Source organism: Physeter macrocephalus, chromosome 13 (assembly GCF_002837175.3).
Source record: "Physeter macrocephalus isolate SW-GA chromosome 13, ASM283717v5, whole genome shotgun sequence".
NCBI lineage: Eukaryota > Metazoa > Chordata > Mammalia > Artiodactyla > Physeteridae > Physeter > Physeter macrocephalus.
Window position 1 is genome coordinate 25,748,328 of NC_041226.1, and position 25,764 is coordinate 25,774,091.

General features: G+C 38.5%; 1 protein-coding gene across 5 annotated transcripts in view; it reads left to right on the forward strand.

Moving 5' to 3' along the window:
- Window positions 1-25,764, forward strand: part of VWA8 (von Willebrand factor A domain containing 8) — a 365,312-nt gene that overhangs the window by 145,420 nt on the left and 194,128 nt on the right. For all 5 annotated transcript variants that reach the window (XR_003682537.2, XM_028497346.2, XM_024125806.3 and 2 more), the window contains 3 exons: window positions 3,081-3,187; window positions 6,200-6,306; window positions 12,847-12,918. Coding sequence is in view for 4 of the 5 variants with exons in the window: in XM_028497346.2 (XP_028353147.1) it covers window positions 3,081-3,187; window positions 6,200-6,306; window positions 12,847-12,918 (286 nt within the window). In the remaining variant the exon portion in view is untranslated. The remainder of the gene's footprint in view (window positions 1-3,080; window positions 3,188-6,199; window positions 6,307-12,846; window positions 12,919-25,764) is intronic.

Consider the following 25,764-nt stretch of genomic DNA (forward strand, 5'->3'; position numbering starts at 1 on the left):
TCTTTTTTCTTTTGCCCTACCCAGGTACGTGGGGAGTTTCTTGCCTTTTGGGAAGTCTGAGGTCTTCTGCCAGCGTTCAGTAGGTGTTCTGTAGGAGTTGTTCTACATGTAGATGTATTTCTGATGTATTTTTGGAGAGGAAGGTGATCTCCACGTCTTACGCCTCTGCCATCTTGAAACTCCTCCTGTTGTTCAGTTTTTTTAAGGATATAATTTCAAAAATCTTGATCTTTAGATTTTTCCGTTACTCAACTTACTCTGTAAGTCTAGCAGATCTTCATTACTTTCATGGGCCTTCAAAAAATGTTTGATTCCATTTATAAAACTTGGCTAAATTAAATATCTTCAAACATTTGAAATTTGTTAATAAAATATATATATATATAGTTTCCTTTTAAGTACTTCAGATGTCTGAAGTTAACAAACAAAACCTTCCTGAGAAACTAAATAACTCACAAGTATAACATATTAAACTTATAAATAGGATGATCCATGTTATCTTAAATGTTCCAATACTGTTTATAAATTTAAGATTTAAAATCAGGTATAAATTAATGATACGTTCTAAATAGAAAGCATAGACTGCCTTATATCCCCTGAGCCCCTCAGTCTTTTTCTCTCACTCTTACTACTAATATTCCTCCTCTTAGGCTGGTAATTTGAGGGCATACCCTATCCTTATTCTAGCTCATTCTACCATTCTTAGAAATCCTATTTTATTCCTTAATCCAAGATTAGGGAATCTTTAGATTAAGATTTCTGTGACAAAGATATTTGTCCCTATCCCATTTCTGTGTCAAAGACACAGTTATTTGAGTTAGTCTAGGGTTACTACTTCTGTTTCTGTTTCCCAGGATGTGGTTAAATCTTTATTCAGTTTTCTTATAACTAAGAGGTAATGAGACTAGAGACTTTCTAATTGTTTTTTTGTTGGCAGTAAGTGAAAATAATGATAATAATGATTTTTTAAAGACACTCCAATGCTCATAATAGTGATAAATGTACTTGAAAACTTCATAACAGGATATGTCATTGCTTTGGTTATAGAGAGGTAGGATAGAAAGAGTGATGTTCTTTCACTTATCCACTTATTTTACCAAAGGCCACAGAAGAAGGGAAAAAAGCAAGTAGAAAATATCAGTGAGCAATGAGAAAGGAAGCAGTTAAGTAACCCCTTGAAACCTAAGAAAAAAGTAAGGGTTGGCCTCATATTACCTAGTATGCTTCATTCTCCTCATTTGTTAGGTAGGCTAATATCTTTTAGAATACAGGTTCTAGATGTAAATGTATATCAACTTCCATGCTACCTCTGATTATTTGGTAGTGCTCTCTGGTGTGAGGTTGAAATTAATCTGAAGCATGTTCAGTCTCAGCAGGAAAGAGTACAGTATTGCGAGCAATGCCTGTCACTGCCTTTGAAAGGGAGGTGTACGTGCCTTGTTCGCTATCCTCCACAGGCTTTGGAGGGCAATCTAGAAATGTTCCAGTACAGGGAATGAGGATGTGTTGACAGACAGGCTATATAGATGTAAGGGGTTTCTGGGAATAGCACACAATGTCTAAGCTTGAAAGTGGTCATTGTCAATCATGGTGGTTTGACAGGTCATTGTCAATCAATGGAGATGCAGCCACAGGGCCTAGTGTTACCAGGTTAGATTCTAGTTTGTGAGATAGTGGTGAGAGAAAGGTAGGTGCCAAGACAAGGGCTCAGGAAACAACATAAAAGCCCAGTTATCGGGTCTGAGAGACAAAGTGAGGGCTTGGTTTTGAACAAGGCAACAATCTAAGAATTGTGATGAAAGGTTAAAGATGAACAGCAGTTAAGTTTCACTTGATGCTGAACTGACTAAAGTTATATAACCCCCCCCATCACAGCCTAAAACCAAAATGAGGCAGTAGGTGAGAGATAGTTGGTTTCAGTTATGTGGTTTGGAATGTTACAGGGACAGGGAATCCAACAGTTTTTTACACACTCATGCTTGTGCCTTCTTGCTCACACCAACATCTCTTTTATGAAAGCTTATACTCGAGGCTATGGGAACCACCAAAGATTTAGAGCTATTGAAAACCTAAATTAGAAGTGTATGTTCTTAGTATGTTTATTTGAAACATAGGGTTAGTTTATAGCGCAGGTAACCGTGGATTAAAAAGCAGTTCTGGGGCTTCCCTGGTGGCGCAGTGGTTGAGAGTCCGCCTGCCGATGCAGGGGTCACGGGTTCGTGCCCCGGTCCGGGAAGATCCCACATGCCGCGGAGCGGCTGGGCCCGTGAGCCATGGCCGATGAGCCTGCGCGTCCGGAGCCTGTGCTCCACAAAGGGAGAGGCCACAACAGTGAGAGGCCCGCGTACCGCAAAAAAAAAAAAAAAAGCAGTTCTGTGGGCTCACTTGTGATCATAAATTCCGGATATAACTTTATTTATGTGTGAGGGAAACTGTTTTCATGTTCTAAGCCCATGATGTTCACACAATCGAATTGTAAATGAAGAATGCCTCTGTTACTCACAAGATAGTTGTTTTGACAACATACATATAGAATAGATAAACAGGTATATTTTTTAAAAGGAAGGAAAAATCAAGCAGAATAATCTTAAAGTCATCTAATAATTTGTATTAGAAAATAAAGAAAACCTCATTAATCCACCTCCACTAATCTGAATTTGTGATTGCCAGTCTGAAGTAGGTTAAATTGTGGTTGTATTATCTATTTAAGAAAATTTGAAAAGCCAGATAAATGATAAATAAGATGTATGAGGTATACTAAATCCATTTTAAAAAGCCAATTATTTTAATTCTTGTCCTGCAAAATGTTGTATATAAACAAATACTGCTAATTACACATTAGTTTTCTTTATTAAAGGAGATTCAACAAACATACTTCATCTTCACACATACTTGAAGTTTATATTTATTCTGAAATATTTTATTATCTAGCTTTCACAGATCAAGACTGATCATCCTTAATTGGTTATAATTAGTAAGAGAGAGAGTGAGCGAGTGTGTCTGTCTGTCTAAGTGTCAAAAGATATTTGGGAATCACAGAAAGCTTTGACTTTATCAATCCATCCTTCCCACCCCACCAGGTTTTTGCCAAGCCTTGCAAGGTCAGCATTAGAAAAAAATCTGGCAAATGCTACAATAGAAATAAGTACTGATAATAACCTGGAGCCAGAAATGGAGGATTACAAATGTAAGTATTTGATTTGTTTCTTTTTTAAGTGAAATAATAATTATTAAGCATTTGTATTGTTTATTATTTTAATTTCAATTAAAAATGTTTTTGGTTTCCACCCATTTTGTTTTATGTATTGCGTTGAAAAAATGAATCTTTTATTTAAAAAAAAAAGTTTCCAGATACCAGATATAGTTCCTCCCCCAAGAGTTGCAATTGACATGAATATATTAAAGGCTCAGAGAATTCCTACTGTAAATAAACATGTAATTTTGTTTTACCTTTTATTCCAAATGTATTTCACCATAGGATCTAGCAATCTGTTTTCTTTGCACAACATTTACATTTTGGGGATTACCACTGTCCTACAGGGCATGTTTTGGAAACTGTTTTAGGTTGATGTAGACTAAACTAATATTCAGAGTACCATTTCATGCCTTCTTACTCCTTTCATTTCCACCCGTATTGTCTTCTGTGGTACTTTTCTTCTTGATAGCCATAAGTATAATTTAGAGTTTTGGGGAAGTTTCGATCTTCCTGTAAAAGTACCCTATTCTTCATTTAGAGCACAATGAAAGGTTCTCTGTTTTTTGAGGGTAATTACCTGTCTTATCAAAATATCCAATGTGTGATCACTCTGTAAAGGGGGGACTTATTGTGGCTCTCTTTATAGATGTTTTTAATAGTCGGGGCTACACTGAGATAAGAATTTGATGTTAAGGAAATAGGTGACTTTTTTAGAGTAAAATTATAAATTCAACATACTGATGGATCTGGGTACAGATGTGCAGAGCCAACTCAAAGAGACAGAATAACTCTGGGATTTGGAGGTTCAGAACATTACTTCCTTGAACGGTTTAACGTATCCAAAGAAAGACTGCATCATTCAGACTATAGATTGTTTAGTCTTGGCAACAGGCCAGTGTTAGCAGTCCCCATCTAAGCCTTGCATAGGAGGTAAGGAGCCTAAGTGAAGCAACTTTTGATTCATCTGGTCCCATTCATTTTTAATATCATCTCTGTTGTAGAGAATTCATGTAATTCATTCTCCTTGTTCAGAGGATAAGGTTCACCGAAAAACCTTCTGATGAGGATTTGGCTTTCCACGCAAGGCTCCCTCCATATGAAATGCTGATATGGCAACCAGTGTATCATATAGTCTATATGAAATTTGCAGTTTTCATTGCAATGTAATATTGCAGTTCTGGTTTTATATATCAGAATTTATGTATAGATCAAAATATATGTCTTTAATGTTCTCCTGAGAGTTAGGTTTGCCCTCAGTCATAGTGATAAAATCAAGTTTTGAGCCTACCAGACTGAAGGCCTTGACAAATTTACCAAAATAATGCCATCCTATGAGATTTCTTAGAAGATAGCTAGCCAGCTTTCTCCCAGGGAAGTACTAGCATCACCATTCTCTGAGTTCATTTCCCTTTTCTAGCCTGAAATTTTAGCAAGAAACGTTAGTTGAGTGAATTAAATCATCCTAAAGCCCTAAATGTACTGAATAGATATCCTCCATAAACTAAACTGTAGATGGTGTCAAATGCTGTTTGAACCTTAAATCATGTGTGTCATCTCAACATACAAGTATGTAGTAAATTCACTGACGCAATCCTGGTCTTTCCCTTTACAGTTTTATATTGGGTCTATTTCAGAGACCTGAAAGTAGTCAATAAATAGTAAATTCTCAGCACAGTAGTTCATGTTTTCCTTCCCTATAGAACTTGTGAATAGAAGGAAAATGGCAAAGAAATATTGGAGGGAGAGGTCTACCGTGCTTTGGCAAATGTGTAGCACTCAGCAGTGATTAGACAGGGTGACAGTTTAATTATTTTTAGCTCAAAATTGTTCACAGTACTCCATAGATGCAAATGTTGCTTTCTCCCCTTGTCTTTCAAAATGTTTTAGCACAAAAACAGCAATTTTCTTATTTGAAATAGGAGGGACAAAAAGATGGGTCAGTTGCTTAAGGCATTGTAATTGTCTGTCTGCTTGCTCGGGTATTTCCGCAGGATGGAATATTATTTAGAGACCACGTTGCAGAAAGAATATCGGACAATACTAAATTCTGTTTTTAGCTCTACCCATACCAGCTGGGTGATTTTAAGCAAATTCTTTAATTTATGCTTAGCTTCCTCATAATTCTTGTCTCATTGTTAAGAGATTTCTATGAAATTATATGAGAAAACAAGGAGCTGAAGCTGAGGTCTGGCACATGGAAGGTCCTCAGTAAATGATAGCTTCTATTATGGTCAGTACTACTACAACAACTACTATTATTATGTTATTATTATTGACCTTGGAATATGTCAGGTAGTGAGCATGTGTATCTCCTTACTGTAGGGAATACATGTGAGATATGTACCCTGACATAAATTTATTACTTAGTTCCCTGGCTTCAAGGAGCTCATATTCTCTCCTAGACCAACTATTTAAAGCAAACAGGGGACAATACAATAATTATTATCACAGAATAACTGGAGCACCTGTGGTGCATAGTTGGAAGTACAGATCTCCTGGACCATTCCTAAAAATAGTAATTTGAGAGGTCTGGGGTCAGTTGGTTCATCTATATTTTTAGCTAGAGCTCTAGGGGACTCTCCTATGGGGCCTTTCAATGGGTGGGTCCTAAAAAAATTATATTCAGGGTACTTCAGAGCTTTCAAATGTATGTATTTTAGAGTTTCTGACCAAACAAGCTCATAAAGGTGGCTTGACTGAGTTCTGGGGTTTTTTTCCCCTTCTCTTTTTTATCTCTATGCTGTTTGCTACATACATTGTTTTAAATAAAAATTATTACATTTTGGAACATCTTAAGCCTTACTGTAGAGATTTTAAGCTTTTTATGTAGTGCTATGATGTTTTATTACCACCTTCAAGCTTATTTCTTTTAGATGTTAGATGAAAATTCCTTGATGAGCCCACAAGGTATTAAAGATGCAGTATTGCATTCTATTTGGGCTGGACTTGGCTTCTCTGAGGACAGTGCTACCAGTAATTCTCTGTCCTGTGTGAAATGTTTAGGTGAAGTCACATCTGGATCTCTGAGGATTGGAGCTGTTAGTGCACCGATCTATAATGCCAATGAGAAAATGAAAGTGCCTGATGTTCTGTTCTATGACAACATCCAGGTAAGATCAGGACTTTGCATTCGTGGATATATCCCTCTTACATTGTGGTAATTAACCCCAATTCAAGTGAAACTGATGTTTATGTTTGTAATTTGCTCAGTTCAATTCAGATGATGCAGAATGAGGTGTCAAAACATCTTTTATGGGCTTCCCTGGTGGCGCAGTGGTTGAGAGTCACCTGCCGATGCAGGGGACACGGGTTCGTGGCCCAGTCCGGGAAGATCCCACATGCCGCGGAGCGGCTGGGCCCGTGAGCCATGGCCGCTGAGCCTGCGCGTCCGGAGCCTGTGCTCCGCAACGGGAGAGGCCGCAACAGTGAGAGGCCCGCGTACCGCAAAAACAAAACAAAACAAAAAAACATCTTTTATTAAGGTGTTGTAAAATTATAAACTCTTCCCAGAGTTACTTGAGAATTGTAAGAGTTGCTGCAATGATTAGAGTAATAAATTTTATATGCAGACATAACTATACTTTAATAAATAAAATGAATATATTATTAAATTAAAAACAAAAGGCACTAGAATTCATCTTCTCTTTTGCATTCCTGTTAAATCATTTCAAGTAATTCAGAAAGGGATGTGTCCTATGCATTCTTTTCCTCACGTTTCTTTCCTTTTCCCAAAAATTCCTAGTATTTTTCTAGTCTTTACTTTTTCTTATCTTTTTTTAAGAGAGGAGGATAGATAATTTTCCACTTGTAAACTAACCAATAATTATGAACTTCCACTAAGACACAGAAATAAGTGTGTACCCAGAAAGCTTTATTATAGATGTTCACTTTAATAGGAATTTTTTCCAGAGAAAATTACCCATAATATAAAAAGATTCTTTCTTTTCCAGATTTTCTGTGAAGTGCTTATGTATTTATTGTATAATAAAAACGATACTTAAAATTTTCTCTAATATTTGATCACTATTCTGCATGTAAATAATAATCCTACATTTACAAATTATGTTTGAAGGACTAATACTTACCATTTTCACTATATTAAGGAATTAGAGAATTAAAGTAAATTAAAGAATTTTTTAATCTGCTATTTCCCAATCCTATTTGTTGTTCAATGGGTAACATGATGTATACCCCTACATTATGTTAACAGTAAAAGGTATCTCAGCAAATTCTTCTTTCTTGGTAAAAGTCTTGATTAAATGTTTTTGAAATCTGTCCAGATTATAATTATCTATGACATAGCAAAAGGGCATAACCTGAATTTGCTTTTTATTCTTCATTCTATGGGCCATTAACTAATATTGGTTTTATTTTTCTTCTGGAGCATTAATGCTCTTATACAAGCAGTGGACAAATGAACAGAAAATAAGGTTACTTATAAGACACAAAGGAATAAATAATCTTGCCTGTCAAAGACAAAAACATGATGGCAAGGCAAATGTAATATTTTCAAGCATTTATGGTATCACACTCTGTTCATGTAGTAGAAAGGCATAAAGAAAAAAGAATCAGGGAGATTTCTCTGGTGGCACAGTGGTTAGGGATCCACCTGCCAATGCGGGGGACATGGGTTCGAGCCCTGGTCCGGGAAGATCCCACATGCTGTGGAGCAATTAAGCCTGTGTGCCACAACTACTGAGCCTGCGCTCTCGAGCCCGCGAGCCACAACTACTGAAGCCTGCACACCTAGCGTCCGTGCTTCACAACAAGAGAAGCCACCGCAGTGAGAAGCCTGCACACCACAACTCAGAGTAGCCCCCGCACGCAGCAACGAAGACCCAACGCAGCACAACTACTGAAGCCTGCACACCTAGCGTCCGTGCTTCACAACAAGAGAAGCCACCGCAGTGAGAAGCCCGCACACCACAACTCAGAGTAGCCCCCGCACGCAGCAACGAAGACCCAACGCAGCCGTAAATAAATAAATAAATAAATAAATAAAAGGAAACTTTGTCATAAGTGACAGTTTGAAAAACTCCATGGCAACAAAGGTTGAAAAGACTTCCCAGCGTATAAAAATGTAGGAAATTCAGTAGCGGGGAGGGCCATTGTACCCTTGAACACAGTGTGTGTTGCCATGGTGTTTGTGACATAGACGTTGAGGACCGCAGGCCTGCTGTGAACTTTACACAGTGGCCCTGAGGGATTTTCTGCAGCCTGTCTCCAAACGTACCTTCTCTTCATAAAGCATTATGAATTAACCATTAATGAAAACTTCTAGCTGTACCAATTCTGGGAATGGTGGCTTGATTAAATTTGCTTTAGTTGCATATATTATTATTGCGTATTATTATTGCGTTTTATGTTGCACTTCACCTTTGAAACAGTAGTCTTCAGTGCCTCTTGAGTATTTAGGTGCTTCTATACCATCTTGTTCTATACCCGGTGGTCCCCTTGCCACACCGTGTTGTAATTGATTCTTAAAACATGTTTTCCACACTACTAAGATAAAGCCTTGTTGTTGTCTTAATTTTAATTTTGTGTCTCTAGCAAATAGCACAGTGCCTGGTACATAGTGACTGTTGAATACACATGTGTTGCGTGAATTCATGAAAGAAGGAAAAAGATTTTGAGTGTTCATAATTAGGAGTATTATTTTATTATATCTGTCATGAAGGAATTATAGATCGGTGCGCTAACGGCTCCAGTCCTCAGAGATCCAGATGTGACTTCACCTAAACATTTCACACAGGACAGAGAATTACTGGTAGCACTGTCCTCAGAGAAGCCAAGTCCAGCCCAAATAGAATGCAATACTGCATCTTTAATACCTTGTGGGCTCATCAAGGAATTTTCATCTAACATCTAAAAGAAATAAGCTTGAAGGTGGTAATAAAACATCATAGCACTACAAAAATGTAATAACTTTTATTTAAAACACGTATGTAGCAAACAGCATAGAGATAAAAAAGAGAAGGGGAAAAAAACCCCAGAACTCAGTCAAGCCACCTTACACTTGCAGTAGTAAGGAGGAGAAATTGGAAGAAAGAGAGATTAATAGCCTCTTAAGCCTAATGAGCTTTAGATTTGAAAAACTTTTAAAAAATATCTACCATGTGTCAAGCGTTTCTTAATACAGTAATTAAAATACTCTCTCTCTCTCTCTCGCTCAAGTTGCCAGATTCTGTCAAGGGAAAAAAGCAAGCAAGTACACGTGGTTACTATAGAGCATGATGGAAGTATGCACAGGTTACTGTGGTAGCATTGATGAAGTGATGGCCCCAGATTGGAATGATCCTGGAAAATGAGTTCACTAGGCCAAGTTGAGAGAGAGTCTCAGGCAGAGACACTAGCATTTGCAGAGACGTGGCTATGTGAGAGTGTACCTTATTCAGGGAGCTACATCTAATTAATTGTCATGGCCAGAGCTGAGATTCAAATGGAAGGGTGACAAGAGATGAGGCTGATGAGTTATAAGGTCAGATTATCTGGGCCTTGCTAGTTAAGGAATTTGGAAGCTATTCAGAAGTGAGGAAGCCATTGAAAACTTTGAAGCACATTTCTACTTTTGTTAACTTTGCATTCATTCTTTAATGTTGTCTATGAGTTGGAACAAAAGGTAGAGACGGACTAGTTAGGAGGCTGTTTCGATGGTCCAGGTGAACCTTAGGGAGGATCTGAACGAAGGCAGTGATAGTGGGGACAGTGGAGGGGACACATTGCAGGGCCATGTAGGAGGTAGGTAGAGTCAGTGGAACTTTGTGTTGGATGAAAGTCAAAGAGGCTTCCTCACAGAGCACATAGTCTGCTGGAAAAGTAAGCAGAAGAGTGAAGAGAAAAAGATTCTACATTGTGCCTGTGATTGGAACACACAGTAGGAGAGTGATGGGGGATGAGACTGAGACTACATCAAAAAAATAAGGAGTGACCCTTGTTCCGAAGGTATTAGGAGTCATTTAAGGAGTTTGGGGGGGGAAAAAAGTGACATGATTGTGAACAGAGAAGTGACAGTACTGTGGAGAGCACATTGACTCAAGGAGAGGCTGAAGTCAGAGACGCCACATTGGCTGATAAAAATCTAGGCCAGCCATGATAAAAACCTAGATGAAAGCTGCGGGGATGGAATAGAATGGATAGATACAGTGGACTTTTAGGTGGCTGAATAGCTTAGACTTGGTGTTTAATTGGCTTCTGATAAGGGCCAACTGAGATGGACAAGAAGATGATGATGATAGGGTCGGGTTGTAGAAGATGATGCTATTAATTGGGATAAGAAGTACAGGATAAAGAATGAAGCTGAGGAGAAAGAAATGAATCAAGTTTTGGATGTGATGAGTTCGAGGAGACTGGGAAATAGCTAGCATAGTTCGATAGTTGCTCAGAAATACGGGGCTGGAGTCAAGAAGAAAAAGCCTGCTGTTGAAGTTCAGTGTAACGTTGGTGGTTGAAGCCATGGAATGGATGGGAGGATTTAGGGAGAGCAGGGTCAGAAGTAACTCATTGAGCGCTGATGTGTGGGTCCCCAGCTCTGCACACAGCCCTCCCTCGCCCGGTGGGTGCCCATGTACAAGTAGGCAGAACCTGCTCTGCCCTATACTGTGACCCCCCCCCCGCCCGGAAAGCATGTAACAGGGTAGTGAAAGAGAACAAAAGAAGGAAGAAAATCAATATTTAAGGAACTGCTACCTAAAGAAGCTACAAAAGACCATAGAGAGAAATTGTTAGAGAGGTAAGAGGGAATCAGGAGAGAGAGACAACTGGGAGAGAAGACTTTTAAGAAATTGTCTATGGTACCAAGTGGGACAAGAGGTTAAGGAAAGAATTATATAGGCTGTGACCTTAGCCTTAGCTAATGTTTGATGACTTGAATAATTTAGTTAGGTGCAATGAGGGCATGAAGTAGAAGGACGTGAGAAAAAGTTAAGAAGCCTACAAGTATAGTTTAGATTATTTCTCAGTGTTTACATTGCTTTTTTACCTGCTCTCTAGGTGTTTATTCCAACTTTCCTATCTGTTCTTCATGCATATTAGCCCAGGTATTTCTGGAAGAACTTAATGTTTTCTGGAAATTGGCACTGATTTTTCATCTTACTTAGAAGGAAGAGGTCTACAGACCACATTATCACTAGAACCCAGATTAAAAGGATGTTCTAGGGACTTCCCTGGTGGTACAATGGTTAAGAATCTGCCTGCCAATGCAGGGGACACGGGTTCGATCCCTGGTCCGGGAAGATCCCATGTGTCATGGAGCAACTAAGCCTGTGTGTTGCAGCTGCTGAGTCCTGTGCACCTGGAGCCCGTGCTCCATGGCAAAAGAAGCCACCGCAATGAGAAGCTCGTGCACGGCAACGAAGAGTAGGCCCCGCTCACCGCAACTAGAGAAAGGCCGCACGCAGCGACGAAGACCCAACACAGCCAAAAATAAATAAACAAACAAATAAATAAGTAAATAAATTTATATTTTAAAAAAAGAATGTTCCAGGGCTCCCCTTTAACTAGGATAACCATGTACCCTCCATCATTTGCTTAAGATAGTCCCTGTTTACATTTGTTGTTCCAGCATATTAATAACACCTCTTTTTATTCTAAAAAGTGTTCCAGAATGAACAAAATAGCTCACCCTACTTCAAACCTTGTTAAAACTCCAGTTCCATGGTTTATCTGCAAGCAGTTTTAAAAAATTAAAATTACCAAGATAAACATTAAGGAATACTCATCTGTTCTTGAAGGAGGAAAAAAACTTTCTCAGTTTTTCTAAGAAAGAAACTCTGAAGGGAAGGATTGCTTAATGTGGCAAGAAAAAGGAAAATATTCTAGATGTCAAAAAATTCATAAACCAAGTTAAAAAAAGAAAAGTGAGTGGCAAACTAGAAAAATACCTGCAGCATATATGAGATAGAAAAGGTCAATTTGCCTTTTTTACAAATAGAGAACTACGGTAAGTACTTGTGAGACCATTATTGTTTTGATACAGAAAACCAAGAGAAAGTAATAGGGACATTAACTGTTCTGGGATATAGTTCTCCCTTCAACTCCCGGATGAGCCTTTGTGACCTACTTATGATTGTCCTTTTTTTCAAGATACAAAAGAGCAATGTAATTTCCTCTGTGCCTATTGTGAACAGCTTTAATCTTGTTCTTTGATTATATTGTGTCATGATTTGAATTTAAAAATATGAAAGTGAATAATATATTTTTAATTCTAAAGCTATATATACTTTGAAGGTAATGGTTAAGAAGAAGTCAATGTAAAATGTTCCATGGAAATCTCCAATTATTTTAGAAAGCCTTTGTATATTTGCATTAGTGAGTGTTAATTTAAATATTATATTAAATTATAAGCCAACACTGCATAGTACAATAGCTGAAAAATAGTTGAGTTGAATCATAAAAACTCTTTGAAATATGTATTGGTCAGTGGTTGAGTCTTTGTAAGGGGGACCATTTCAGGTTTTCAATATCAGTGACCAAGTTGGTTATATAACTTATTTATAACCACAGCATTACTTTTAATTTTTTTAAATAATCAAATTGAGTATTGTCTATTATAATAGATGTATTACTTTCCATGAAGATATCTTTATAGTTAACTTTCTTATTTCACCTTGATTATGCAAAACACAATTAACCTCTAGTCGTTTTTCCTCTAGCACATGATAGTGATGGAAGATATGCTCAAAGACTTTCTTCTTGGAGAACACCTATTATTGGTTGGGAACCAGGTGAGTTATGGCTGGAACTCAGGTACTAATGAATAAATGATAGTAGCAGTTTAAAAGCAGTAAGTTTCTTTTCCTTGTTGGAGTACGTTTTTAGAAATGATTTTTTTTCCCAACTAAATGACTAGTTGAATTAAACAACAAGGGTCTTCTACCTTCTAAACTTTAGAATTACCTTATACATAGCTGCTCTTCTTTCCCACGTCTGTCGCCCTAGCCCAGCTCGTCATCACCTATCACCTGGATTACAGCCGTGGTTTCCTAATATAGCTTCACCCCAACCTTACTTCCACTGTGATCTACTCTCCACTCTGCAGCCAGATTGATACTTGTGAAAATAAAATCTAAGTCTCTCTTTTTTTGCTTAAATTTGCTCCCCATCCCCCTTAGGTGTAGTCTTCAGTATGGCTTACGGTGTCCTGCAGGAGACAGCCCCTGCCCACCTTTCCAGTCCTAAGGCTTGGCTCCCTCCTTTCTTGCATTTGGTGTTAGCTTGAGCCACTCTGAACTTCTTTCAATTCTTATCTCCCCTCTGGTCCTTGGTGCATGCTCTTCTCTCTGCCTGGAGCACTCCCAGTCCCCTTCCCACACCCCTTTTCTCTAACTCCGGGACATGTTCCCTTGTCCCTAGCTTTTAGGTTTCCCTGCTTCTACATAACTTCCTTCCATTTCCCCATCATCACACTCATCATATGTTACTGTATTTACATGTAGAGTGACTATCTTCCCAACTTGTCTATATGCCCGTCAAGGGCAGGGACCATGGTTCTCTCGCTCATCTCTGTGTCCTCAGTTCCCGGCACAGTGCTTGCTGTTACATAGTAGATATTGAATGTGTTTGTGGAGGGAATGGATGGACATTTTATATCTAGAGGCTTCTGATAATTTTCCTCAATGAAATTAACAGACTCATAATGAACAGCACCTTTGGTTTTTTAAATTAGTTTGAAATTAAGGATAACAAGCTTTCAGAAGAAATTTGGTCTTTTTGTTTTTTAACTTATGAAAACAATACATATTCTTTATTGACCCTCAAACTTACAAAAAAATTAAAAAAATAAAAAAATAAAAAAGGGCCAATTGAGTGGTTTACTGGTTGGGTTCACAGGCTTGGATGTTAGCTGGCTATATTGAGTCCCTCAAACTTACAAAAAAATTAAAAAAAAAATAAAATAAAAAAGGGCCAATTGAGTGGTTTACTGGTTGGGTTCACAGGCTTGGATGTTAGCTGGCTAGAGGTCCAACTGCAGCTCTTTCACAGATGGCTGTGACTTTGGGCAAATTGCTCATCTTAGTAAGGCTCAGTCTCCTGATATCTAACCTAGGAATGCAAATCATGTACACGCTATTGGGCTACTGTATGGGTCACATGAAATAATGCATGGAAAGCACTTCACACAGTCCCTGGCTCATGATAGGTGCTGCTCAGTTAGAATTAAGTCTGTGGGTCACTCTGTTGTTAAAACGGACTTTAATACTCTGTTTTATTTTTTTCTGAACAAGAATTGAAGGGCGAGCAATAAAGTATTCATGGTCTTTTTTCACTATTTAAAAAGTCCTGATGAGTCTAGTACCAGAGTGGGAGGCTGAAGGTCAGTTAACAGTCCAGTATTCAGTACTTGATATTGAAGCCCAGGAGGTCAAGTTCTCATCTGACTCTGAGAACGGATGACTCTCATCTCGCTTTGCAAAATGGTGGCTTCATAGCCCAGAGTACCTCACAGGCTTTTTATAAGTCGTTAAACCCTGGTATACTCAGTGTGTCTTGTTCAGGTCCTCTGTTGTCACTTGAATTGCCTTAGACACAGTCTGCTGGCATCTCAACAGCTGCAGCCCAGAGAGTAGACCAAGAGAGTAGGCAAAGAAAGTAGACCAAGAATACACAGAGCTGGGGCTTGAGGAATAATTTTTGCTGAGGAGCAGGCTTTCAAAAGGAAGGTCCCTAGGGGTCAAGTTATGATGTTCAAGCAGCTCTGAAATATCCTAGATGATACTGATGTCCTTGGGGTTTAGTGGGTGGGACACAGAAGGAGTTTCCTGGAAAAGGCAGGGTTTACGTTTGAGGTAGATAATAGAGTCAGGGTTTCACAAGAGTTGTCTAGGTTGAAAGGTTAAAGTTGGAGCCTAGCCACTAACCAGAGAGACAGGGAGAACATTCTAACCCCTGGGGGCTGGGGAGAGCGATACAGGATGAGGGCTGAGGTAGAGCAGAGGATTGCTTCTTCTTCATGATAAATTAAAAAGAGGCTCTGAAAGTGCTTTGAAAGCACTCTAGAGTGCTATACAAATGTCGATGTGAAATCCAGTATGCTACCTCTAGTCTATTTCGAGTCCCAAAGAAGAGAACAAGACACTAGGGCAAAGGGCTAGGCATTGGGTGGAGCGAAGAGCAGCTCCCTCTCTACACGTACATGGGTGGGCCCCAGCGTCCGGTGAGGGTGGGAGATCCCACTCGTTTTCAGGCTTGCGTAGAGTTGCCTAAGGAACCTCTGGGTAGAGCCTGCAAAAGATGCTCCGGAGGAGCAAGGCGGGAGGCAGGGATTTCACACAAACGTCGTCCGTCAATCAATGCTGTCACAAACCCTACCTGTCGTCAGCAGATCAGTGTCTTGCCTTCTTTTACCCCTAGTCTGTCACCCTTCACTCGGGAGAGAAAGAAAAATTGAAAAATGGAGAGTGTATTCATTATAAATTTGCTACACTTAGCTGGCTTTTTTCATGGCAGAAAGCTTTTTTATCCTTTCATTATAAACCTCGAAGACACTGATGGTCTTAGAATTTATAAGTAAATTCTGCTACCTGTGTCCATGAAATTATCTAGTGAAAAAGTCTAAGTCTTTTAGGCTATCATTGGATGTCTTGCCTTGTCTCATCCCACTCCACTTGCAGCCTTGTGTCTCATTTCTCCTCTGAAATTCATGTCCTCAGATAAACACTGTTTTCCAGATACCTTCTTGTCAGTGTTATATTTTAGCCTTTGATTGTCACCAGCGTGCTCTCTTCCTTCTCCCATCTTTGCCTATTGAAATCCTTCCAATCTCAGAGGGCAGCGTGGTGTCATGGAAAAGCAGAAAGCTGGGAACCCAGAGATCTATCTTCCTGTGCAGATTTTTCAACTCTGTATGTGATATTGGATAGATTGCTATTCCTCCTTAAAGGGCTTTGTCTTTTTTCTTTTCTTTCTGTTTCTTATCTATAAAATGATAGGATTGGAATGGGTGTTTTCTAAGGTCCCTCTGGCTGTAATATTTCATAATATGCTTCTTTAATAAAGTCTTCCTGAACACTTCAGCCTGAAGGTTTGGCTTCATTCTCTGAACTCTTACAGCACATCATTTCTAGATTTCTTTTGACTTCTGTCAGACTTATGCGTCCACCTGCCACCTCTCTACTGAAAAAAGAGAGCCCCTTGATAAGTCTTAGTTATTTTTGCAACCTCCCTGATGCCTTGAATACAATAGACATTCAACAAATATATTTTAGAGGACTGCCTAGAATAAATTCCTAATGAGTAGCCAAAATGATTTAGAAGTAATATGAATTTAAAATTTAGGCTTACTTGGTTTATTTTCAGGAGATTCTAAGACAAACTGACTAAATTTCTTATTCAGTAAATTTGCAACTGGTGAAGGAAACAGTGAATAAGACAGAATCTAGGGAGTAAGAGAAAATACTTAAGTGGCCCAAACAACTGGGTATGATTATATTACTGATGGGATCTGATCAGAGACTGGCAGCATTATCACTAGGACAGAATAATGAAATACTAATTATTTAATTTTTCTAATAATAATTAAGTGCTAATTAGTATTTAGCTAATTAAATGAGATATAACTTTGCACATACTTACATTTACCAAGTCAGCGAGTGAAAATTGGATTTAAGGTGGCTGGTTAAAATCTAAATAGAACTCTTCCAGTGCTTTAGCCAACTTAGTTCCTTTCAAACTTGTTTTCAAAAACTAACATCTGTGTTAAGATATGAACAAGATTCTATGGTTAGACTTTTATTTTTTCCCAGCTTTATTGAAGTAGAATTGACAAAAAAAAATGTATTTAAAGTGTACAACGTGATGATTTGATATAACCATACATTCTGAAAGGATTCCCCCCATCAAGTTAAGTAGTATATCCATCACCTCACATATTTACCTTTTTTGTGTGAGAACATTTAAGTTTTACTGTCTTAGCAAATTTCAATTATACAGTACAGTGTTATCAAATGTAGGCACCATGTATAATATATATTATGTTATAATAAATATTACTAATATATATAATATTATATATATATAACTTTTATATATATATATATATAACTAATATATCCTCAGACCTTATTCACCTTATAAGTGAAAGTTTGTACCCTTTTACTAACCTCTCCCTATTTCCTCCACTGCTCAGACCCTGGCAATCACTTTTCTACTTTGTCTCTATGAGTTCAACCTTTTTTTTTTTTTCTTTTTAAGATTCCACATATAAATGATACCATGCAGTATTTGTCTTTCTCTATCTGGCTTATTTCACTTAGCATAAGGGTCATTACGGTTAGACCCTTGATTTCTTCCATTTGGTGTGTATGAGGGAGAAGGAGCCACCTGTAGTATTTGCTAGCAAAAGCAGAGCAAGCACCCCACAGAGATGTGTTTTTCTAAGGACTGGTATGCAGTTATGTGTTCTCTTTCCCCGTGCTTTCCTCAGTCCTGATCATCTAGGAGATATCTTTTTCAGGAGTGTGTACTTTTGCAGTCATAGTAACTCAGGTACTTCATCGATACCTTTGAAAACACCCTACTTTATTTATCAGTGGTATTTCAGTACCTTAATATCTTACACACCTTCTCATCTTCACCCTTTACCCGTCTTGTGAACCAAAACAATGAAAAAAGAAAAAGACCAGGAAGTGAAGCTATAGCTGGTAAGTTAAGGTCTACTGATGCTCAGCTGTCACGGGGTAGTGTCACTGGTGTTTTCACTCAAATGACAAGTGACAACCATCTGGGAAAACACCTATTTCGATTACATGATTTAGTTTGAAACTAAGTAAACCATTTGTAGCAATTGATCAGGCTCCTTTTCTCTTTCTAAAACATTACATGATGAGTACTCAAAAAAACCCCAAAAACAAAAAAACAAGTCAGTTAGAATTGAAGCTTTGGGGATTAAATATTGGCAGAGAAGCCAGTAGTGGGTTGTTATAATTATACAATAAAGTGTAATGAATGCTGTTAATACAAACTGTCTCCAGATTGATACAGTTTACCCAGCCTTCTGTTTGCAAACTAAAAACTGGCTGAAGTTCATGAGAGAAACTTTTCAATAGTCGAAGTTGTCAATTTAGAGATGTTTTGAAAGATTGCTGTTACCAGTAGCAACTTTTATAATGAGGAAATAAAAGGGAATAAGTGTTGATTTTGAGGTACCTCAAGGTTTATCATCTTTATTGAGCCAAATCCCATCTTTTCTTTCCATGTAATACTATCTTTTCTAAGAATCTATGACGTTAGACAAGGTTTCATATTAGTTGGGAAGCTAAAAACCAGTCTGTAAAATCACTTACCATAGCAAAATAAAGTAGGCCACATCTTCTTTTGGTGAAATAAAATTATTTTTTTTAATCTTTTCAATTTTCTTTGTGGGATGTTATGGCACAGCGCATTGACCCTCCAGTAAATGAAGCAGAATTGCTGCCTGTCAGCCAAAAGGGATAGGGTGCCCTGAAATTACACGTTTGATGCTCCTTAAGTATACAATGCTTCATATCGTTGAACCACTTTAGTATGCTGCTACATGCATTATTTTCTACTTACTGTAATTATAACATTACATGTACCTTTCATGCAATTAGGAGTTTCATGCTGGCTTTTAAAAAAAATCATAGCATGACCTTCTATTTATTTCAGCTTTACTGACAGGGAAAAAAGAGAAATGGCTATTTACTTTCAAGCCAGTAATGCTTTTTTTTGTCACAATTCTACTCAAGAATAAGCTTTCTTCCTCCCCATATCTTATTTTCTTTTGATTTGCAGAGCTATATTCTATCTGATATACAAAGTATTTGTTGTGAATATTTTGGGTTATAGATTCAGCTTGTAGGTGCATAATGTTTTTGTTGTTTAAAAACTCCTTTAGAATAAACTTCTGTTTCTGAATAAGAATACTTAAGTTTTGAGAGGCAGTTGCATTTTATCAGATACTTGAAGGAAGAAATATTTTAGTAATGTGGCGTTCTAAAATGCTCAGGTACCCCCCTTACATAAGAATTATTTTTAAAATATATAGTATTTGTTTTAAGAAATGAAAATTTAATCATCTTCATATAATGTTTCCTGATTTCTGATGTTAGACAAATTACAAAGCAAGTCATCAAAATTTAATTTATATTTAATGAGGCACAGCTAATAATTCACAATTACTTCTACATGAATATAGTCCAATAATTTTCCAGATTTGTCAACCTTTTTTTTTTTTTTTTTCCATTTTAAGCAAGTCCTTTGTATCATTTTACCAGATAATAGCACTCTGGTGAAATGTTTATACTCAAGCTGTCCTTGTATTCCACAGTCTGTATTTTTTACCTTTACCAAAATTCTAATATCGTTTGTCTTCCTTAAAAAATAAAGAGTCCGCTCTGGCTGATTTTCACAGGGGAGGCCTTCTCTGTCTGACTTTCATGTGCTTTATGTTTCTAGAGCACTGATTCTTTAGGTACTCTTTCTAATTCCATGGCACTTTCTGACCTATCAGCAGTGAGATAAATCTTAGAAAGCAACTCTTAATTTTATGAATATTTTCCTGCTAAAAGTTGAAAGTGGCTCCCCCTTGCGTATCAGATAAAATCTCTTTCATAGGGAAACACTCAAAACAACCTATGACCTGGCTCCAAACTTCTTGTATAGTTCTAGTTCTTCCAGATCAGAGTTTCTTACCCTCCCTAAGAATACTATGCCCTTTTGTTCTCCCAGCCATTTTTCATATTGTTTGTTTCATATGATGCGTCTTCCCCTCATCTTTGCCTATGAAAATCCTACAGTTTTCAAGAGCTCGGATATTTTTCCTCTGTGAAGCCTGTCTTAGACACCCCCACATAGAAATAATCTTGTTTTCCTCTGAACGTTTATAGTATTTTATCACTATCTAATTCATCTTTCTTTTAAGGTTGTTGTGATTTTTTAACTTCCTCTATAATTGAATTACAAATTTCTTACGAGCAAGGATTAAAAATAGTAATAACTGTTAACGTTTTACAATTTCCAATATACTTTTAAAAATCATTTCATTTAGTTCTACAGCAACGCTTTGGGATAAATATTTTCATTTTCCATACTTTACAAATAAGCAGACTGAAACTCAAGAGATTAAAATATTTGCTCAAGATCACATAGCTAGTTAATGATTGAGTTAGGACTCAGATCTCCAAAGCTCATGCCTTTGTTTCACCATACCACACTACCTCTTATACTAGTAATACAACAACAACAATAATAGTGTATAATAGCTCACTTATGTTGAGTGCTTATAATAGGCCAGGAACTATGCTTTACATACAGAGTACAGGGCATTTTAAAATTTTCTATTATGAAATTTTTAATATATTCTATAAAAAGTAGGGTATATAATGAACTCCTTTGTACCCATAACTTAGTTTCAACAATTAGCAGCATTTTGTTCATCTTGTTTTATCTGTATTGAACGTATTATCTATATGTTATCTTTTAATCCGTCATTCTTTTACATAATGCATGTTTCTTACAGTAGCTCAGTTTTTGTCCCCAATATAATCACAATCCCATTATTACACCTAACAAATTAATAATAACCCCTTAATATACTCTGATACCCTATTTTCAGTTTTCCTCAGTTATCTCCAAAGTGTCATTTTACAGTTGGTTTGTTTCAATCAGCATCCAAACAAAGCATGATCATTGCATGTAGTTGATGTACCTCCTGAGTCCCTTTGAGAGTTGAAAGATACATTCTCCTGTTCTCTTTATCCTTAGAGGTATTGACCCACTTTCATGAATATAAACATTTTATCAGAATTATACCAATATCAATGAACCAATGAGGAAGTATTTTCTAAAGTAAATTTCATTAAGCCAATTTAACTTCTTGATTAATTTACATAATGAAATTAAGCCATATTCATTTCTTCCAGGCTAGAAATTTCTTTTCTCTTTAAAATAAATTTGTTTATTTCATTTTTGGCTGTGTTGGGTCTTCGTTGCTGCGCGCGGGCTTTTCTCTAGTTGCGGTGAGCAGGGGCTGCTCTTTGTTGCGGTGCGCGGGCTTCTCATTGCAGTGGCTTCTCTTGTTGCAGAGCACGGGCTCTAGGCGCACGGGCTTCAGTAGTTGTGGCACAAGGGCTCAGTAGTTGTGGCTCGCGGGCTCTAGAGCACAGGCTCAGTAGTTGTGGCGCACGGAGGGGGGCGGTGCGCGCCATGTGGGATCTTTCCGGACCAGGGCTTGAACCCCGTGTCCCCTGCGTTGGCAGGTAGATTCTTAACCACTGCACCACCAGGGAAGCCCTGGAAATTTCTTTCTCAATTTCTTCCCAGGCTTTTTTTCCGGAATTTTCATAGCATTTAATTTTGAAATCTTTTATACACTATGAAGATCAGTCAACATACATTTAATACTCACTAAGGAGGACTCTATACACATTGTTATTACATAATTCTATATAATCCTTTGTATCTCATACCATCTATTAATTATAGGCTTGTAATTAATGGACTTAGTTTTCTCCTGGTATAGGCTTAGTAAATGTTTGTTGAATTATTTCGTATTGAGATGCTGTGAGTATTTTATTGCCAAAATTAAAGAATGTGTGAATTTTGTTAATTAATCGTTTGAACTGAGCCCTGGCAGATTGCTAATGTGTCACAGCAGAATTATACCATGTGGCTATGCCAGAATAATTATCTAATATCTGTAGAGGGGCTGAACAGTTTGTCCAGAAACTTTCCCGCCTGTGTCCCCAGCTGGTGGTGGCAGCAGGGAATTTGATAACTAAATGTGCCCTGTTTCTAGTAGCTACAGCAGCCTAGGAGTCCTAAGGCTATGAAATATTTAGTTTCATCAAATATGACACTCATCTTTATTTTATATTACATTATTTTGTATCCTTTCTCAAACCTCTTGCTATGAAGTTGCCTGAATTGCAATATAGAAGTTCTTTGCCATGCTGCACGTTCTCTCTAACATTCAGTTTATCTCTCCAGTGCTTCTTAGTGAATATTTTTCTTGCCTTTGTTCTGAATTTGTATATTACTTTTGTAGACACATTGATTTTTTTCCCCCACAGTATTTGTTATGGCTGCTTTGGTCATACCTAACGACCAAATTACCAAAGAATATATCTTTGCCATTTATAGCAACACATTATTTCAAAGGGAAATTGCAGGGAGGTGGATTTTATTATTCCTGTTTGAAAAGGAGGTTATGACTTTGCCAGGGAACTTTATAAGTTTGTTTTTTTTGTGTGTGTGTGGTATGCGGGCCTCCCTCTGTTGTGGCCTCTCCCGTTGCGGAGCACAGGCTCCGGACGCGCAGGCTCAGCGGCCATGGCTCACGGGCCCAGCCGCTCCGCGGCATGTGGGATCTTCCCAGGCCGGGGCACGAACCCGGTTCCCCTGCATCGGCAGGCGGACGCGCAACCACTGCGCCACCAGGGAAGCCCCTATAAGTATGTTTAAAGCCATGCAAACTGGTAGTGCAATTGAAAAGCGTGTCGTTTTGTCTGAGTTCTGGGTACCGTTTTTTGACTCTGTTACAGGGAACCCATTTATGGAAATGTTTGGGATTGTGTACTGTTTAGTTTTAATTTTTTTCTGATTACATAACTAATGCATGTTCACTGAGAGAATTTGGAAAATAAGAAATTTCCGGTGAGTCATCAAGCAGTGACCTCTCATTTTGTTATTGGATTAAAGAATATTAGAATAAGATCGTGTTTAGAGATCAACTTGTCTAGGCCCTCTTTATTCAAATGAATAAAGATCGTGGTAGAAACCTGCACCTGAGACAGATTAAGGAGGGATTATTGTCTGAGTCTCCCAACTGCTAGTATAGTGAGTATATTTTCAGGCATTTTGGACAAAGAATTAGAAGTTTCAACGTTTGATGGAAATTTTATGTTTATAAAAAAGCAGCCACCATTTATTTCTCCTGATTTTGTTGTAATGTTAGTTTTCTCGTTGTTATTTTTGACTACAGTTGGTATTTGTTGATGATATCCATACAGTAGGTTTTCTAAAAGGAAAATTAGGACTCTATGAAAAAAATCTTTAAGTATGATACAAACTGAGCTATGAAAGTTATTGAAGAATTAGGGGGAACTGGAAGGAAGGTCCAAACGTTAAGAGGCTTCAGAGAGCATGAGGGAAAGCTGAACACCGGCTGTGGCAAACACTCACTTGGTGTCCGTTTAAAAAGTTACTGCAGGGCTTCCCTGGTGGCGCAGTGGTTGTGAGTCCGCCTGCCGATGCAGGGGACACGGGTTCGTGCCCCCGTCCGGGAGGATCCCACATGCCGCGGAGCGGCTGGGCCCGTGAGCCACGGCTGCTGAGCCTGTGCGTCCGGAGCCTGTGCTCCGCAACGGGAGAGGCCACGACAGTGAGAGGCCCGCGTACCGCAAAAAAAAAAAAAAGTTACTGCAGAAGAAAAGTTCCAGCTTGACTTCCTTCTCCTTCTCCCTCCTGAACCTTGGATACCATACAGGGAGTTCCTGGACACATGTTTTAGACTATTTTATAATCTTGGAGTAACTGATCTTTGACTCCACGACATTAGGCTATAAACTCTCATGTAAAGCAATTCAGGGAGGCTACCGCCTGACATTCAGTTTTGCCGTATAGTGAAACAGAAAACAGCCCAATCTTTTAAGTCAGAGTGGATTTGCCTTCAAAATCCCATTGTGTTCAGGGTCTTAATTGATTAGAACTTAAGTTTGCTGTTCTCTAAAACAAGAGCATTACCTCCTACTGACATGGCGAGCATGAGAATTTGAGTGGTAAAGCTCTGAAAGGGCGTGTATGGGTATAGCAGCGGGCTCCATAAATGTCAGTTTCCTCCTCTTTGTTGACACAAAGGGAGCAGAATGTTCCTGAAAGAGGTTTCTACCTCCTTTAGCAAGAGCAAATCATACGACTGCCCTTTCCTTCTCGTCCCTTCTTTCCTCAGATTTTAATAGTTATTACCTGCAGGTTACATGTGCGTGCCGGTGAGAGGGACATGGAAGCGGGCCGATCCCGGCCTCAAGGAGTGTGTCTTTCTGCTGAGGCACCTGACACATGACTACGGTACAGTGTGGTGAGGCCTGTGAAAGACAGCGGTTTAGGGACGCGAAGAGCAAATCACGCTGGTGCTCCGAGCTGAAGGAGAGAAAGCATTGGGGGAGTCAGGCAAAGCTTCAGAGAAGCTGGGACATTTCATCAGAACACTAAGGAGTGAGTGGAAGACGGCAGAGAGATGGGGAAAGGCAGCCTAAATGAGTCAGAAAAAACAACCTCAGCAAAGAAGCAGCAGCACAAAGGTTCTGGAGACGGCTGGCTGCTGTTTGGGTGAGACTTGGCAGAGGGCCAGCATGGCACGCTTGCAAGTTCATCCGCTCTGAGGGATCCTTCAACATTTCCGTCCCAGGACAGTTACTCTTAGTCCAGATCCCACCCCTAGACCCATTTTCTCTGGTCTGCTCTCCGTTCCTCTTTAGCCCTTTTCTCCTACCCTGCTCCTTGCCCCGCTTGACAAGATATGGATAGACTTTCCCAGTCTATATCTTCTAGTATCAGTCTGTATCTTCTAGTCCAGGAAGACAAGCTCTTTTTCTTTACAGGATTTTGCTTCTGATCTCTCTGAGGAAACAGGGTAACTGAAATAATGAGCCTGAGAACGTTGAAAGAGTCGCAGAATCTTTCAAAGTTCTTGAAGTCATGTCTCTGATCCTTTCTCTCACAGAAGCTGGAAGCAGGTTTACCTCCTGTCCTCGTGTCTGTGGGGCTTAATATAGCCCTTCTCCTCCTAACCCTGTAAAGGGCCGTGTGACTCCTACCTCTGTGAAGGTCCTTCTTTCTAGTGTGTTGTCACAAGAACACAATGGGATGGAATGGTAATGATAACAGTAAGCGTCATCCTTGTGAGACAATTTGTAGTTTTTAGAATCTCTCATTCTACAGGTTGCTTCTCCCTTTTTAAATTTTCACTCACTAAATATTTTCCTCAGTAAGAGTCAATTATGATGTAAAAACTATTTATTTTGTGCTTTTTTAAATTAAAAGATACAAATTGTATATACAGAATAATGACTAGTAAATAAAGGTAAATATGCACAGGAACAAAATGAAAATGGTAACAGATTTATTTTGGCAGTTGCACATTGGGTAGTGTTTTGTTTTCGAAATTTCCAATTAAGAAAAATGAACATGTGTAGTTTTTATAATGGAAAAATAAGATACTATTTATGTATTTATTCAGTTAAAAGTAATCCTGAGGATTTTCTGTTCTAGGTGGAAACGATGACTGGAAAGAGCAAATTGCTGTAACTGTTTCTTTTTGCTCAGGATATTTACAGAAATTCCTTCCTAGGTCATGCTTTTAGCATTTCCTTGAAGGAATAATCAGAGCTTTTCAAATGAAGCCAGAAATGACCTGATGAGATCTCTGTTTTAGAAAAATAACTAAACAGATTGTGGACTGTCCGGTTGTAAGTCCGGAGGCGGGAGACCCAAGAGGACCCTCTCTAGGCGTCAGGGCACGATGATGATGGGCTGTCCTGGAGTAGTGACAGCGAATTAGAGAGGAAGGAGCAGATATGGGAAGCAGGCACTGCAAAGTGAACATGTTCAAAGTT